The sequence below is a fragment of the Opisthocomus hoazin genome, chromosome 8 (assembly GCF_030867145.1).
Source record: "Opisthocomus hoazin isolate bOpiHoa1 chromosome 8, bOpiHoa1.hap1, whole genome shotgun sequence".
NCBI lineage: Eukaryota > Metazoa > Chordata > Aves > Opisthocomiformes > Opisthocomidae > Opisthocomus > Opisthocomus hoazin.
Genome location: NC_134421.1, coordinates 19,123,772 through 19,137,740, shown reverse-complemented (window position 1 = coordinate 19,137,740; position 13,969 = coordinate 19,123,772). Strand labels below are relative to the sequence as shown.

General features: G+C 45.6%; 1 protein-coding gene across 1 annotated transcript; it reads left to right on the top strand.

Annotated features, from left to right (window-relative positions):
• The first annotated feature begins 8,777 nt into the window (after nt 1-8,777).
• On the top strand, nt 8,778-13,597 carry APOLD1 (apolipoprotein L domain containing 1). The gene is made up of 2 exons (XM_075429197.1): nt 8,778-8,803; nt 10,976-13,597. Exon 2 carries the CDS (start codon nt 10,983-10,985, stop codon nt 11,721-11,723), a length of 741 nt encoding a protein of 246 aa, XP_075285312.1. The 5' UTR covers nt 8,778-8,803; nt 10,976-10,982; the 3' UTR covers nt 11,724-13,597.
• The last annotated feature ends 372 nt before the right edge of the window (nt 13,598-13,969 follow it).

Genomic DNA, 13,969 nt, shown 5'->3' with positions numbered 1-13,969 from the left:
TTTTGGGGATACTGCAAGGAAGATTTGTTGTAGAAGAGGGTTCTGTATAGATGGTGTGGAGCAAGCATAAGCCACGAGACCCTGTATGCACATGAGAATGGCGTACTTCCGTCTGGCAGCTTACTCCAGTGTTGTCCTTTGGAGCAGTCCTCCTGAGGCACATGGATGTGTCCTCTAATCAGGAATAGGATAGGGAGAGTGAATGGGAGAGCTCATATGGTGAGGAGACAGGCTACAAAATAATCTGGGAAAAGCTATCTTAACAGTTAAATTTCACGTGTAGCCACGTGTAGCCTGTGAAGAAATACAGAGGAGACTGCCTTCCATGCAAGCATCTTTTCTGCATAGTACTTGTATGGGCCATGATCCTGATGCAAGCATGAGTCAGAAGAGTGGTACTCAGTAATGTAATTGTTCCCTGGTGCAGCTTACAGTTTCCCTTTCCCCAGAGCTCCACATGTCACGGAGCTCAAAGGAAATGCTGTTGTTAAAATGTTTTTTTACAGAATCTTCCTTGAAAATACTTCTTTGGGTATTTCAGAGGAGAATGACCTCATCACACCCCATCAATCTTCAGCTGCCAGCAGAACATCTTCTGGCAGTGAGAAGCAAAGTGTAAGGTAGAATCTGTTCTGGGTTGCCCCCAGTGACAACAGGTTTATCTTGGCACCATCCAGCCTGGGGAGATACAAACAGCTTTACTGTCCTCTAAAAGTCTTGTGCTAGGCCCAGCTCAGCTAGACCTAAAAGCCGGGTCTCCCTTCACTGTTTGTGTCTGGAGTGGGTTAGACAAAATCTGACTAGCTAAGGAAATGTTTCTTATTCATTTTTGTTTGTTTGCTTGCTTTGTTTGGTTTTGGGGTGGGCTAAGGTTTTTTTGTATTAGTGTACTGGTAAAACAGAGGCACGACTTGGTCTTTTCAAGGGCTGTATTTGATCAGACACTACCAGAGAGCTTTACTACCCCTCCAAGCCCTTGTACCTCCCAGAATTATGCCATTTTTAGAAAGCATTTTTTAAAACCACATGTGTTTGCAAACATGGGGTCACTCAGCCCTGCTCTGCCCTTATGGCTTCTGCTAATCGTGCAGGGCGTATCTGCAGATGCAGGGAAGCACATTCTCTCCCAGGTTTCCTTTCCTCCCTCCCACGTCCTGATCATTTGTTCAGGAGGGTGCAGGAAGCAGGCCAAATCCACCCAGGCCAAGGGCATCTGCTGTACTCTTGTGAAATTGCTTCAGGGACACCAGGCAATCAGCACCAGCACTCAGGCACAGCACACATCTGAACCAGGAGCCTGTAAGAAATGCCAAGCACCTGTCCCCATCATGTTCTGGCTCTGCAGCTGGCCAATTTCCCCTCTTCTGGAAGCGCAGGCTCCCAGGCCTCGTGGGAGTGGTGGCTTGCTCTTGCCAGATCTCCCATTAGCAGATTTGGTGCCGTGCTTGAAAGATGCCCTCAGCTCCTTCATGAGACTACCACCCTCTCTTCATAAATTTCCCATCAAAGAGGTTTATATTACTGACAGCTGTTCTTCCTGGTCAGGTCTAGGGAATGTGTAATAAGCAATTTCTGAGGCCCTCGCACCAGGTTATGCCTTAATATTAATGCTAACAAAGGTACAAAATGGTATATCTGGCCATTAGTGAGGAAGCATTTGTTTTTCTCCCTCCCTCTAAGCACATTGGCAATAGGACAAAATGTTTCTGATTATTTTTCCCAGCACTAGTGAGTTACCAAGAGGAATCACCTTGCAGCTGTAATATTTTGAGAATGGAAGACCCGACCTGAAAATAAAAGTCTTGGCTTGACAAAAATAATAATGATCTGAATTGATATTTTTTATAGTTTCAGCCATTTAAAACTGAATCTTTGTCTCCCTGGACCTAGAAGAAACCATTAGGACTGTGATGCAGTGATGTTATCCATCACATGCTTTCTTTGCATTCCCAAGCACAGCTCTGCAACGCCTTGTGTTCTTCTGTACATGTCTGGCTTGTACACATCCTCTGCTAGCCCTGAGAATGTGAGTGACAAACTTGTCACTCACGCGCATGAGGAGGGACCATGTGCCACGTGCTGTGCAGTGTAGGATCACCAAACCCGTGGGCTTTTCTTTCCCTGATCCCACACAGCTAACATAAGGGGCACTCTATGAAAGGAATACATTAGCTGAAAACAGGCAAAAGAAAACACTTCTTTATACCACAAGTAACTGGGAACTTCCAGACTTTTCTGTCCCAGGAGGCAGTGGAGGCAGCTGGCATCAGCAGGGCCAAAAGGTACCAGATAAATCCATGGGCAAGAGGGGCCTACTATTGAAGAGGACAGGCAGGGATGTACCACTGCCAGCCGCGCTCTTCCACAGTAGCATCTCCTACTAGCTCTGCAGGACACCAAGCGCTGGTTTATGGGGACCATCTCTGTCCCAGAGCAGCCTCTGTTGGACAGGACATTTGAAATTGGAGCATAAACCTAACAAACCTGGGGGACATCAAACAGGGTGGGAGAGGGATAAATAATTGCTGCCTATAATAAGTCACTTCTTATAGAGCAGGTGCCTGAAAGAGGTGGACTGAACCAGCCTTTGGGGACGGCTGTTTCTTCTGCTGGCTCTAGAGGGAGCTTCAGAAAGTGAATAAACTGATTGCATGTGAACCTCTGAAGAGTGCTGAAATTAGGTGAGATCCATCCCTGTCTGAAGTTCAAGGTAACAGTTTTTACCTTCTCCTGGACTTCTTTAGGCCCTTATGTGTCTGTCATGTTTCTACGGTGCCAGGTGGGAGGGTTAATCAATGTAATCACTGCTTTGTTTTCATCACAGTGCGTTTTTTATATGTAATGCTTTCTGCTGAACCTTAATCCTGTTAGTAAAAGCTTAACAATATGAAATTAAAAATAATTTAAAACAAACTAAACCAACCCCCCCAAAAAAACGAGTCTTGCAAGTATTTTAAAAAACTGAGAGGAGACCTGAAAAATTTGGAGAAGTCCAGGATCTGGTCTTCCATCACAGTCCAAAGCTCTCGACTTTTGGTTCATCTTCTTCAAATGTAGTACCAGTTTCTATAAGGACTGTGGATAAACTCTCTTATTTGATGACGAACGAATGCAACAGCGACATATGAGTGTGACCACTCCAGGACAAGTCAAAGCCCCTTCTATGAAATTTGAGATTTTTGAGCTCAATATTCCCAGCACAAAGTCAGCATCATTGGTAAAACTGGTATGGAATTAACATGCAGACCAGAAATGCAGCCTCAATCTATCCAAATCACACATTCTCCAACACCTAAATTTGAGTACAAGTTCTCTTATCCAAGTTGTTTTTCAATGAAATGCCCACGTGTTGTTATGAATATTAAATAACTCAACTAGCTGTAAATGATGTACAAGAGAACAGTTAATTTGAAGAAGCAAGAGAAGAATTAAGATTAAATAAAAGCACAAATTCTAAAAACATGCTATTTTTATTTCATATATTTAAAAAATAATAGAGTTCGTAAAAATAGTTTTAAAAGTTATGTTTTCTTTACTAAATCTAAGTTAGACGATGTCAATGCACTGAGATCCCATATCAACTCACGAGTTTTTATTTTTTTACATCCTTGATTCAATATCAGAGCAGATGCTTTTTCAGTACATTTGAAATTGCATTGCCTAGCCACTGTCCAGGTAGCTGGTAGGGAAGCACACAGGGATGTGAGGTGAACCCAGCTACTGCAGCTTTCTGGCCTTGGCCAGTGACAAGTACAGAGACAGGATCAGGAACTTTTCATTGTGCAAATATAGGATTATACCAAATCCAATTTTCCTGACAAAGGTACGTTTTCCTAGCTCTTCCCTACACCATGACCGACTAGTGAATTGTTGCTTGGTGCCCTCAAGCCTCTGAGTTTAGAGTTTTTCTAGGTACCCTCCAAGCTGAGACTTATTACTTCACCAACAGCCAGATCAGAGCAATTGAGAGCAAGAACTGAGGAGCAAGGGAGAGTGTCTCTAACAGAGACCATTAACCCAGACAGCAATCTGCTACTGGCATGGGGCAAATACCGGAGCCAGGTAAAAGCTCTGTCCTGTGCTGCCTGATTGAAACATAGACATTCTCATTTGCTAGCTAATAAGTGCTACATCTACCCAGTAACCTGTCATCCCAAGGCTCCTATGAGTAGCTTTGGGGTTTTACACCTGTGCCTTTCCAGCCCATCAGTTTTCTTGGTAAAGACATGTTGCTGGCACCACGCTTCCCAGCTGAGATGCTTTTCCTTCCTGTTCAAGCTGTGGTCCTGGGGGCACTGCCCAGCACACGGTGCAGAAATGCCACTGAAGGCTCCTGCACCAACAGCTCCTCCTTCTGCGCTGGAGGACACGGACATCACCCTGGCAGGGGGAAGACCACAGAGCGGTATATGAAACCAAAGATTGGCTAAACACTGCAAGATTCACACCGGCAAAGGGGAATAAGAAACCATGGACATCAGTGCCTTGTGTTTCAGTTGCAGAACACAGGGATTTATTCTAGCCTGGCTCCCTACAGAAACGAGGGTTACAGAGAGGGGTTGTTGGCAGTTTTGTCAACCAGTAGCTTTTGAGCTTCCTGGGCTATCTCAAACAGGATTTGACAAAGCAGTCAAGGTTTCAAAGCCACCGACTTCTTGGAAGTTTCATGAAAATAAGTAGCTTTGTAAGTGAAAAGAATCCAGCCTCTTGTTTCCTTTGAGAGAAATTTTGCAATGTGAACTCAGCCATCAAGAAGTCCACAGGAACAGAGCCACAAGAAACCAGACTAATTTCTACTTTTCACCAAGCTATTTGCAGTTCTGGAAATATGGTAACAATTCTATATTCTCTTCAGTGCTTAAGGGTATGGGTAGCCAGACTTGCTCATTATGGCACTGCTGCTGCCACTGCTGAGACACTGAATAGAAAAAAGTCCTCCGGCAGCACTGGTCTCAGTAGAATCTGCATATGGCCACACTCAGTCACATCAGCTGTGCCACAGGCAAAGCTGGAGGCATATGGGCTAAGTGGGGAGTTTTTTTTTTGTGCATCAGAGAGCGCCTTATGCCATACAGCCTGCAGTGAAACATATAATTACAGGTGGTAAATGGCAGTATAAGCTGGTCTGTTTAAGTCCATTACAGAAATTCACTCTCCGTGTCCAAATACTTGATCTCTGCAGACACTGCTGGCAGTGTTTTGACAAGGCAATTTAGGATGGTGTTTTTGTTACATGAATACTTGTCCACAAAGCAGGAACAGGCACTGTCAATGCACTTGGCCAATATCCTACTTAATTGGAACTAACAAGAGGTGTTTCCATCCCACAGGCTGTCCTGTTCCCCTCATCCTGCCCTGCTCTTTGTAGCTTTCTCCAAATCCACTGAAGCCACACACACATCGGTGACCAGAGTCCAGAGCAGCCTGTCTCATTACAGAATGCCTTCAAAAAATTAATTTGGATTTACTGGTAAGGTTACTAAAAGCTGATGTAGCCTTTTTTTGATCTAATTTGCTTTATTTGTTTTAGTTTTGTCCTATTCAAGTTCCTACTGAATCTGAATGAATGTCCTGCTGTGAAGAGCTAAAATTTGTCACTGATTCAACTGACCACAGGAAAAAGAAAATTAAAAACAAAGACAACTTTCAGCCCCAGAATCCAGCAGTTAAGGTTGAAAGTACCAAGTGTGACAGAAATCCCCTGTTAAAAAGATGATATTTGAATGTAAACTTACTCAAATTTACTCAATTATTTGATCAAAACAATGCTAATAAAGGAAGTGTATGTTTGAAATTCCATCTTCAAATGTTATACATTTACATTCAAATGTTACATTGCAGTAGCTCCAAACAGCTTCAGAATAAGCACTTCTGCCATATATCCCTTCCGCTGGAGAGAACAAGAGCAGAAAGACCAGTCCTTTCTGCCAAAATCCACTGGAAGGAAGAGAGCTGAGGCAATAAAACATCCTTCCTTCCCCTTGCTGGTCATCTGCTCCCATAAAATGCCTTCAGGGCAGATTTTGCATGGGTCTGGCTTCTGCCCATTTCAAGAGGATGTGGCTAAATGGGAAAGGGTGGAGCAGAGGGACCATTTTTGGCCAGGGTAGTTGTGAAACACCTGCTGTGCCCCTTCCACCCACAAGTCCAAGCACTTCACAAGCCAAGAATGAAGAGTGCAGCAGCAGAGCGGCTGGGTGAAAAAGTACAGCAGGCAGGGTGGTGAGGCCTCCGCTAGTTTGCAAGACTGCCCAGTGAAGGTCAGACCTACACCACAGGTCTTGAGATCCCTGGTAGATAAGATTCACTCCAAGCAGGCCTCTCAGACCTACTCAGTGACTTGGCAGATGTGCTCACATCTGGCCAGTTGTATTAATGGCATTGCAAGCCTTTCAGTCCCTGGGAGGCCCTCGGAGACTCTCCCATCCTGCTCCCATTCCCACCTGCTCACCTTTGCTGGAGGGGGTCTCTGTAATTATCAGTGGGAGAGAAGACCAGCTTTCTTGCCAAAGGGATGCTTGTGTGAGAGTGTCAGCAGGGACAAAAACAGATCACAGCATACTGCTATAGGGCAACTCCCTACAAAACAATGTTTCTTGTTCTAATACAGATTTCTTTTTTAAAATCAAGTTGACACCTGTGGCTCCTCATAGGAAGTCCTTACTTTCTGGGTATGCACCTCATTATTGGGGTGGATTACGGGGAAACATTCTGTTTAGACGGCAAAGGAGTCCAGGGACGATCCTTTTGAGAAACCATCGTAGGCTGAGACTAACATCTCGTCTTATGTGAAGTGCGGGACTTTGGGTGCACAGGAAACTCTGTGAAAGAATACTGTAAAAAAAGTGAATTGTCTCTTCTGCACTCTAATCATGTCCTCGCCCACACACTGAGCATCGCAGGGGTTTCTGACAATATTTTGCAGCTGAGTATGTTGAAAGAAGAGCACTGGGAAAGGAAGAAGAGCAACCAAAACTGTGGAATCTTCTCAGGCTCATTCTAGACCTTTTTTTTCTTTTCTTTCCTTCATTATTTCATTTTTACCAAAACTCACTGTCCTAACAAGAACATCTCTGTTGGCACTAGTCTTAATGCAGATGCAGTTACATAAAAAAAGTCTATTCTATTTCGGAATGCACAAAAGAACTCTTATCAACTGCAAACCTTCACCAAGGCAGATGGGCTCAAGTTCAGGCATACGTTTGCTAAAACAAAGGGAAGGGCTAAAGCAGTTTCCTTCAGCGTCAAAACTCACCTTCCTGTTAACATGCAATATACACAAAGTGTAACAGACCATGATTGCTTATTTGAGCATCTTCAGAACAATGTGTTCTCTTTTCAGGTCTGTGACAGGTTGAAGTATCTCTTCAGTGCTCTTTATTCAGTCATGTCCCATCTCATGCAGATCCACCCCTGACAAAACACTTGACACACTGTTTCACAGTCATTTTAAGATGTTTTAAAACCAAACTGCCATTTAAATAAATAATCCCAGCCTTCTCCTCTCCCTGCCTGCTGCCTTTCAGTCCTTGTTCCTTCCTAAGGTCAGCTCCAGCAGTGTGCAGCTACGCATCTCACACATTCAACGATAAAGCCTCACCACTCAATGACAGCTAGTTAGCTTTCAGACTAGCCAGACCAGGGGAACACTAGGGCACAGTCTGTGGTTCCCCATCAACAAACAGCCCTGAAGAGTAAGAATCCACCAAACAAGTAGATGCCCCATCTTCAAGCACAGCTGCTCAAAACAGATGTCCCTCGCACCACAGGCCCTGCGTCATTAAGCACACATGCCACTTTGGTGTAAGATGGGCTGCACCACTTGGTGTCACCAAAAAATCCCTTTTTCCTGAACGCATCCAAAGAATCTGTCTTTGATTAAAACGGGCCCTGCCTCAGTGTTAAAGGCAGTGCCAGGAGTGTCACTTAGCCTGTTCCTCCCTAACACCTTCACCACTTCCTCCTTCTGGCCACGTCTGTATGTGGGCACAACTGCCAGCAACAGCAGGCAGCAAAGGAGAAGATCCCAATGACCTTTTCTTTCTGATCATTGATTGCTGGGCAGGCACCTTGGGAAAACAACATGGTTGTTTCTCGACCATAATGGTGCCTGTGGTTAAGAAACAGAGCAAAAACACAGGGAGATCACTCCTGTTGCGAATGCTGCTTGTTTTTATCTACTCAGCAGGATAAGGGATGGGAATTCAGTGCAATTGTCTTGCTGTGGAGCTGCTTCCCTTTTACGGAGTGGAACACCACTCCAGCTCTCACACAGCAATGCTGTGCTCCAGCCAGTCACACACACGATTGTCTCAAAGAGCTGGGGATTTTAAAAGCACACTGGCCTTGAATTAAGTAGCTGGCTGGCTGATGCTCCACTGGCTCTACATATGTGGTGGAGGGAAACTTCATTAAGCAACTGGCGGCTCCAGGACAGAGTAAAGTCAGTTGCTATTTCAGGGAAAGGAAAGGCAACTGCTCCCTGGGGGGAATGACTGCACTAGCTCAGCGCCAGGAATAGACTGAGATTTTCAAAAATTTTTTTCCCCCTACACTTCAGGAAAAGCGAACACACAATGTTCATTCGCAGGGATCGTTTCCTGAACATGATGTGTGCTCGCTGTCCCACAGGTCACTTTCCAGTGTGTCACATCCTTCTGCACAAGGGAGAGCAGGAAACAGCAGACTCCCAGTATGAGGCAAAGCATTCCCATTGCAGCGATTGGTCCACAGGAGGTATAAATTGGTCTCCTCCAGAAACAGATCAAAATTTGTCTTTGGGCAGGTCAGCTGGAAACTGAAGGTAAGTTTGAACCAATATTTTTGGAGTTTCTCCGAGTACTGTACTAGGAAAGCTTTTGCAGGTTTTGGACTAATGTATACCTTTACTGTTGGGGAGCTTTTTCTCTAAGAGCAGGAGTTGGTTTTGTTTTCATTTATGCTGGCATAAATCAGTGTATTCAGAAGACACGCATCACTGTATGGCTTATGCTATATATTGAATGACTGTTCTACTAACTGCAGTGAGATGGCTGCTGTTATTACCTGAGACTGTTTGCAGCAAGAAAATCTGCAGACCAAATTGTTAAGAGGCTACAGGAATCGATATATTTAATGATCAGCATATTGATCTGTTGTTGAATTATTGATGATATGCTCATTTTTTATTTCAATGCCAGTATCTATGTAGCTTAGTGTTAGTCCTTGTGCCTTCAGCTTCATCTCCATCTCTGACTATAGTGTAAAAAAAAAGAGCACGCTGTTTCTAATTAAGAAAACCACCATGTACTAAGTGGCTCACATGGTCCGACAATATCAAGAGAGGCTGGGGTCGTTGTTTTGAAGGGCATAATGGGAGGTCCTAAAGGATTCTGTGCGAGACGGATTAGGACAAGTAGAAGGGGAAAAAATTGCAGTGAGAATTATTTGCTTACACACTTCAGGATGGAAAGACTCTTTATGGTAGGAGGTTTCCTCCTTCTGAAATGCAGGAATTCTGCAGAATGAAAGCACTGAGGTTCCTAACTATATAGTGTGCCTGTGTGAGGGACTAGGCACCTCCAGCTCATGCAGTATAGAAGACTTAGAAGAGAAAAGGTGGCTGCGGCAAAGAATAGCTTTTCTTAGTTGGCTCTGGGACAGGGTCTTTCTGCTACAGAGACTTCTTTTGGCTATGAGGGCATTCTGGACTGCAAACAGCTTCTTAGCTCTCTGACTAGACCTTGCTAGGTGCAGAGGCAGCACAGCCTTGTGTACGGTGCAGTGTTGTGTAGCACAGCAGCTCTGCTCCCACCAGACAACTGGCAATGCTACATCAGTCCTGTTGCCTCCCTTGCCTCAGTTACCCTATATGTAAAGTGGGGTTAAGAACGCTGGCTTCCTTTGTAAATAACTTTGCAGCCCTAGAGCAACCCACAAATGCTTATTGGAACATTTTTTCTACCCTTGTGACAAAGAACGGAGAGAGCAAAGAGATCGCCTAGTAACAAAACCCTGAAGATTCACCTTTTAGAACGGAAGACACTCTGCTGCTATCTTGCCGGGGGAGGGCTGCCATAGCCAGCAGTTTTCAAGCCTTTTGTATTCACAGGCCCCTGTATTTTCCCTGTTCCCCCATCCCCAAGTGAGTGTGCACCAAAAGTGGGCTTGCTTTTCTGATGTGCCCTTCATGAACCTTTTAAACAAGGTCCATAGGCCTCCCTGCCGCTGTCACTGGGGATCCACCAACACAAGTTGGACTAAGCACCACAGAACAAGGGTTCCCATCTTTGTCCAGACCCTGATGCCAGGTTACAATAGGAAAAAAATGCTGCAGGATCTTGAGTTGCTTAGGCTGAAAGGAAGGAAGGATGTTCACAATACCCATCTGAGGCATCAATGAGCTTCTCACCTCCTAGATCTAAAAGCCAGATCTTGACTGCCCTCAGCATCTTCCCTCTGTCCTCCTTGTGCAAAATGACCCCTAAATAGCAACCTGGGATGGGTGGTTTTCCCCTCCTCAGAGCCTGGCCTTTCTTGTGAAAGATGCCCTTGAATATTGCAGATCCTCTGAATCCCATTATGGGGACAACATATTACTGCTGGCAGCATTACCACTCTGGGCACTAACTCACTTAATCTCAAGGGAATTTCTGTGCCCTGGGTTGGAAGAGACGTTTTGCATCTTCACAGAGGTAATGACAACAGCAGGTCTGATCCCAGTCCTTAAGGCATTTTAGTCTTCTCAAGGAACACAAAAAACATTTAAAAGTTCCTCTGTCTGAAAGTTACAGTGGAATATGGTAATTAAATGTAAATATGTGTACGTGCATGTGTGTGCGTGTATGTGTGTGCAGGCAGCAAACCTTTCATGTAGCTGGGTGAAGCAAAAAAAAAAATTGGCTGGATATCATCCCTGAAATGGTGGTCCAGGCTGAATATGTTTTAAGTTTTTTTTTAAACATAAATCCCAACCCAGCCTTTTCTGTTTCTGCAGAGAGGCCATGGAGAGAAACGGTGCTGCCCTTCCACAAACACTAGACCCCACGCACCACTTCCACATCGTGCTGCTGGATCAGAGACAGAGGCTGTGTGGCCAGATTGCTCACCTTCACAAGGTGGCTCGTAAACTCAACAAGCTCCGCAAGAGGTCCCTGATTGCCAACGTTGGCGGGAGCACCCTGACCGCTGCGGGAGCTGTCACAGCCATCGTGGGGCTGTCCCTGAGCCCAGCAACACTGGGGGCCTCTCTCCTGGCGTCGGCTGTGGGTCTGGGCCTGGCCACTGCCGGGGGGGCCGTCAGCATCACCTCCGATCTCTCCTCCGTGCTCTGCAATTCCCGGGAGGTGAGGAAGGTGCAGGAAATCGCAATGACTTGTCGGAAACAGATGAGGGAAATCCTCGGCTGCCTGGAGTTCCTCCGCCGGGGGCAGGGCCCGGGGGACCCCACACTGCGCCAGTCGGAGAAGAGGGCCTCCATCTCGCTGTACAACTCCATCTGCTTCATGGTCTTCTGCGGCTCGCACAGCTTCCTCGTGCCAGAATACACAAAGGAGGTCACAAAAGTGAGCCAGGCCGTGCTGAAGGCCAAAATCCAGAAGCTGGCTGCCAACCTTGAGATCTGCACCAGGGCAATAGATGAAGTCTGTGAACTTCTTGAGTCCAGGGCAGAGCTTTCCCCATGCATGAGGAGACTCAACTTGGGTGCTAAAACCTCTGCTGAGACCCAAAGTCCATCCAGCTGAAATGACGTTTACCCCACAATTAAAACTGGGCTTGGAGACACTATATTATTGTCACCATTAGCACTGCTACCTGTTACTATCGTAATATTGGTGGTGGATATCAACACAGGTGTGCACATCTCCTGCGTGCCTTATTTATACCTGAACACAAACTCCTTCATGTTAAGAAGCTAAAACTTACACACACAACCCATCACCTCACAGCTGCCACTTGATTGAGGCTGGAGGTTATGATGGACACGCGGACTATTGGGTACACATCAGCAGATCCCCGAGGCTACAGGCAGGGGTAGATGGCCATTCCTCCAACCCATGTTTCCCCAGCCATCTCCTCGTCTCCGCTTCCCCAAGGCAGCAGAAAGAAGGGGGTCAGGAGGCTGATGAAACCCCTGCAGTCCTGGTGCTGACTGACTTTGGATTATAAATTGCTTATGAATCTATGAATAGTAAAAGGGCTGGGGTACCCTCAAAAAGCCAGCAGCTGCCAATTTCCAATAGAGTACAGTCCCGTTACCAGGGCACATCTGGAAATGCTGTTGAAGGAAGCAGGTCCAGATATGACAGACTGTACGGATGGCTCATCATCCCAGGGTGAAACAGTGGGGCCGGAAATTGTTACCCCTTCCGAAGAAACCTCTCCAAGCTGAGAACTGAGATGTTTGTGTTCTATTTATTTACATCGGATTATTTTAAGGTTTTGATACTGTACTTCAAGATGTATATATTTTTTTCTTTTAAAAAGGAGGCCTCTGCTCCAAGTGAAAGCAGCTGTTCATAGAGGCAAAGCAAGTCTGTAGCATGTGAGAGCAAGTTACCTGTTCTTTGGCTGTGAGGGAGGGCAAGTCCCTGTAGGAAAGGGAAAGCATGGCCTGAATGCTGGTAGTTATAAAATATGTGAAACACGGTCAACCAGTGACAGAACTTACGAACAAAACCAGAGAGAAGGACAGGTCAGTGACCCTGGGACCACAGCCTGCCTCAGGGGACTGGTGGAAGAAAGCAGTTGTATCTCTTCAGCAGGGAGGGAAGCATAGGTTGGTGTTACTGGTCTGAGCTGGAGTCCAGCTGTGACGGGAGCCCATCTGAGAGGTGGAGGTGCTGCTCTCCATGCAGTCGAGCAGCCTGTGAGACCCACAGTGGTTTGTCTGTGAGGGTGGAGGCAGCACTCATGGAGAGTGACACACACTCCTAGCAATGCTTCTCAGGGAAGGCTTCATGTAAGCAAAATATATACTGGTACTAATATTCAAACGAGGTGCAGAGGAGTAGGATGATTCAATGGCAGAGCACTTATGAAGGAGAAGGAAGGGCTGGAACCCTGTTTCAAGTGACTGTTTTGCTAAACATGTCCTTTGTGACTTTTGACCCATCAATGCCTCAGTTCCCTGTCTAAAAATGGGGACAGTAGAGCTTCCATACCTCACAAGGATGTTTCTGGGACAAATATTGCAAAGTGCTCAAGTACTATGATGATGGGGATCATGTCAGTACCTTGAAGAGGTACGAGGAAGAGACCCCGGAAACTAGCTTGAGACAACTACAGGAGTTAATGAAGGGATAATTCCACCTCCACAAGTATGTCCCAGTGGTAAGGGAAAATTCCCTGACAATGCATAAATCAAAACAATCAGAAAACTCACTCTGTAATTTTGTAGCATTGAGCAAACTCTTAGGAAGGGCAGCACTCCATCTCACAAAGCTTGAATTCTTGTCCTTTTTGTTTCTTTTTCTCATGACACCCACATTTGTTTTTACACATAAGAAGAACAAAAGCTTTGGTCCCTCAGTGTGTGACTCAGATGTCTGTAATGCCCATGCCTGTTTGCCAGAAATGCACAAGTACATTGCTGGTTTGATTAAATGAATACGAAGCATCTTTGTGTCAGTGTCTCTTTGCACACCTGCATATGGTCACATTCCTGCCTCCTGGCTCACCCTGCTCGATTTCAAGCTCCAGGCACTGGAGCTAGGGAATCGATAGGAGCAGCTGGATGTGTTCAAAAGGGGAGAATGAAAAGTGAGGTCATCAGCTCCATGCCACACAGCTGGCATTTGCATAGGAGAGTATACGTTTATCTCTGTGTGAGTGCATACCCTCCTGTGCCTGCCCATGTACACTGTGGATGCTGATCTCTGACATGCAAACTCCGAGGTGCATATGTATGAGCACGTAAGTGTGTTTTTAGAGTGTGAACTGCACACTATGCAAATGAAAACACATGTGAAATTTTTCCTAGTGCTCCAGC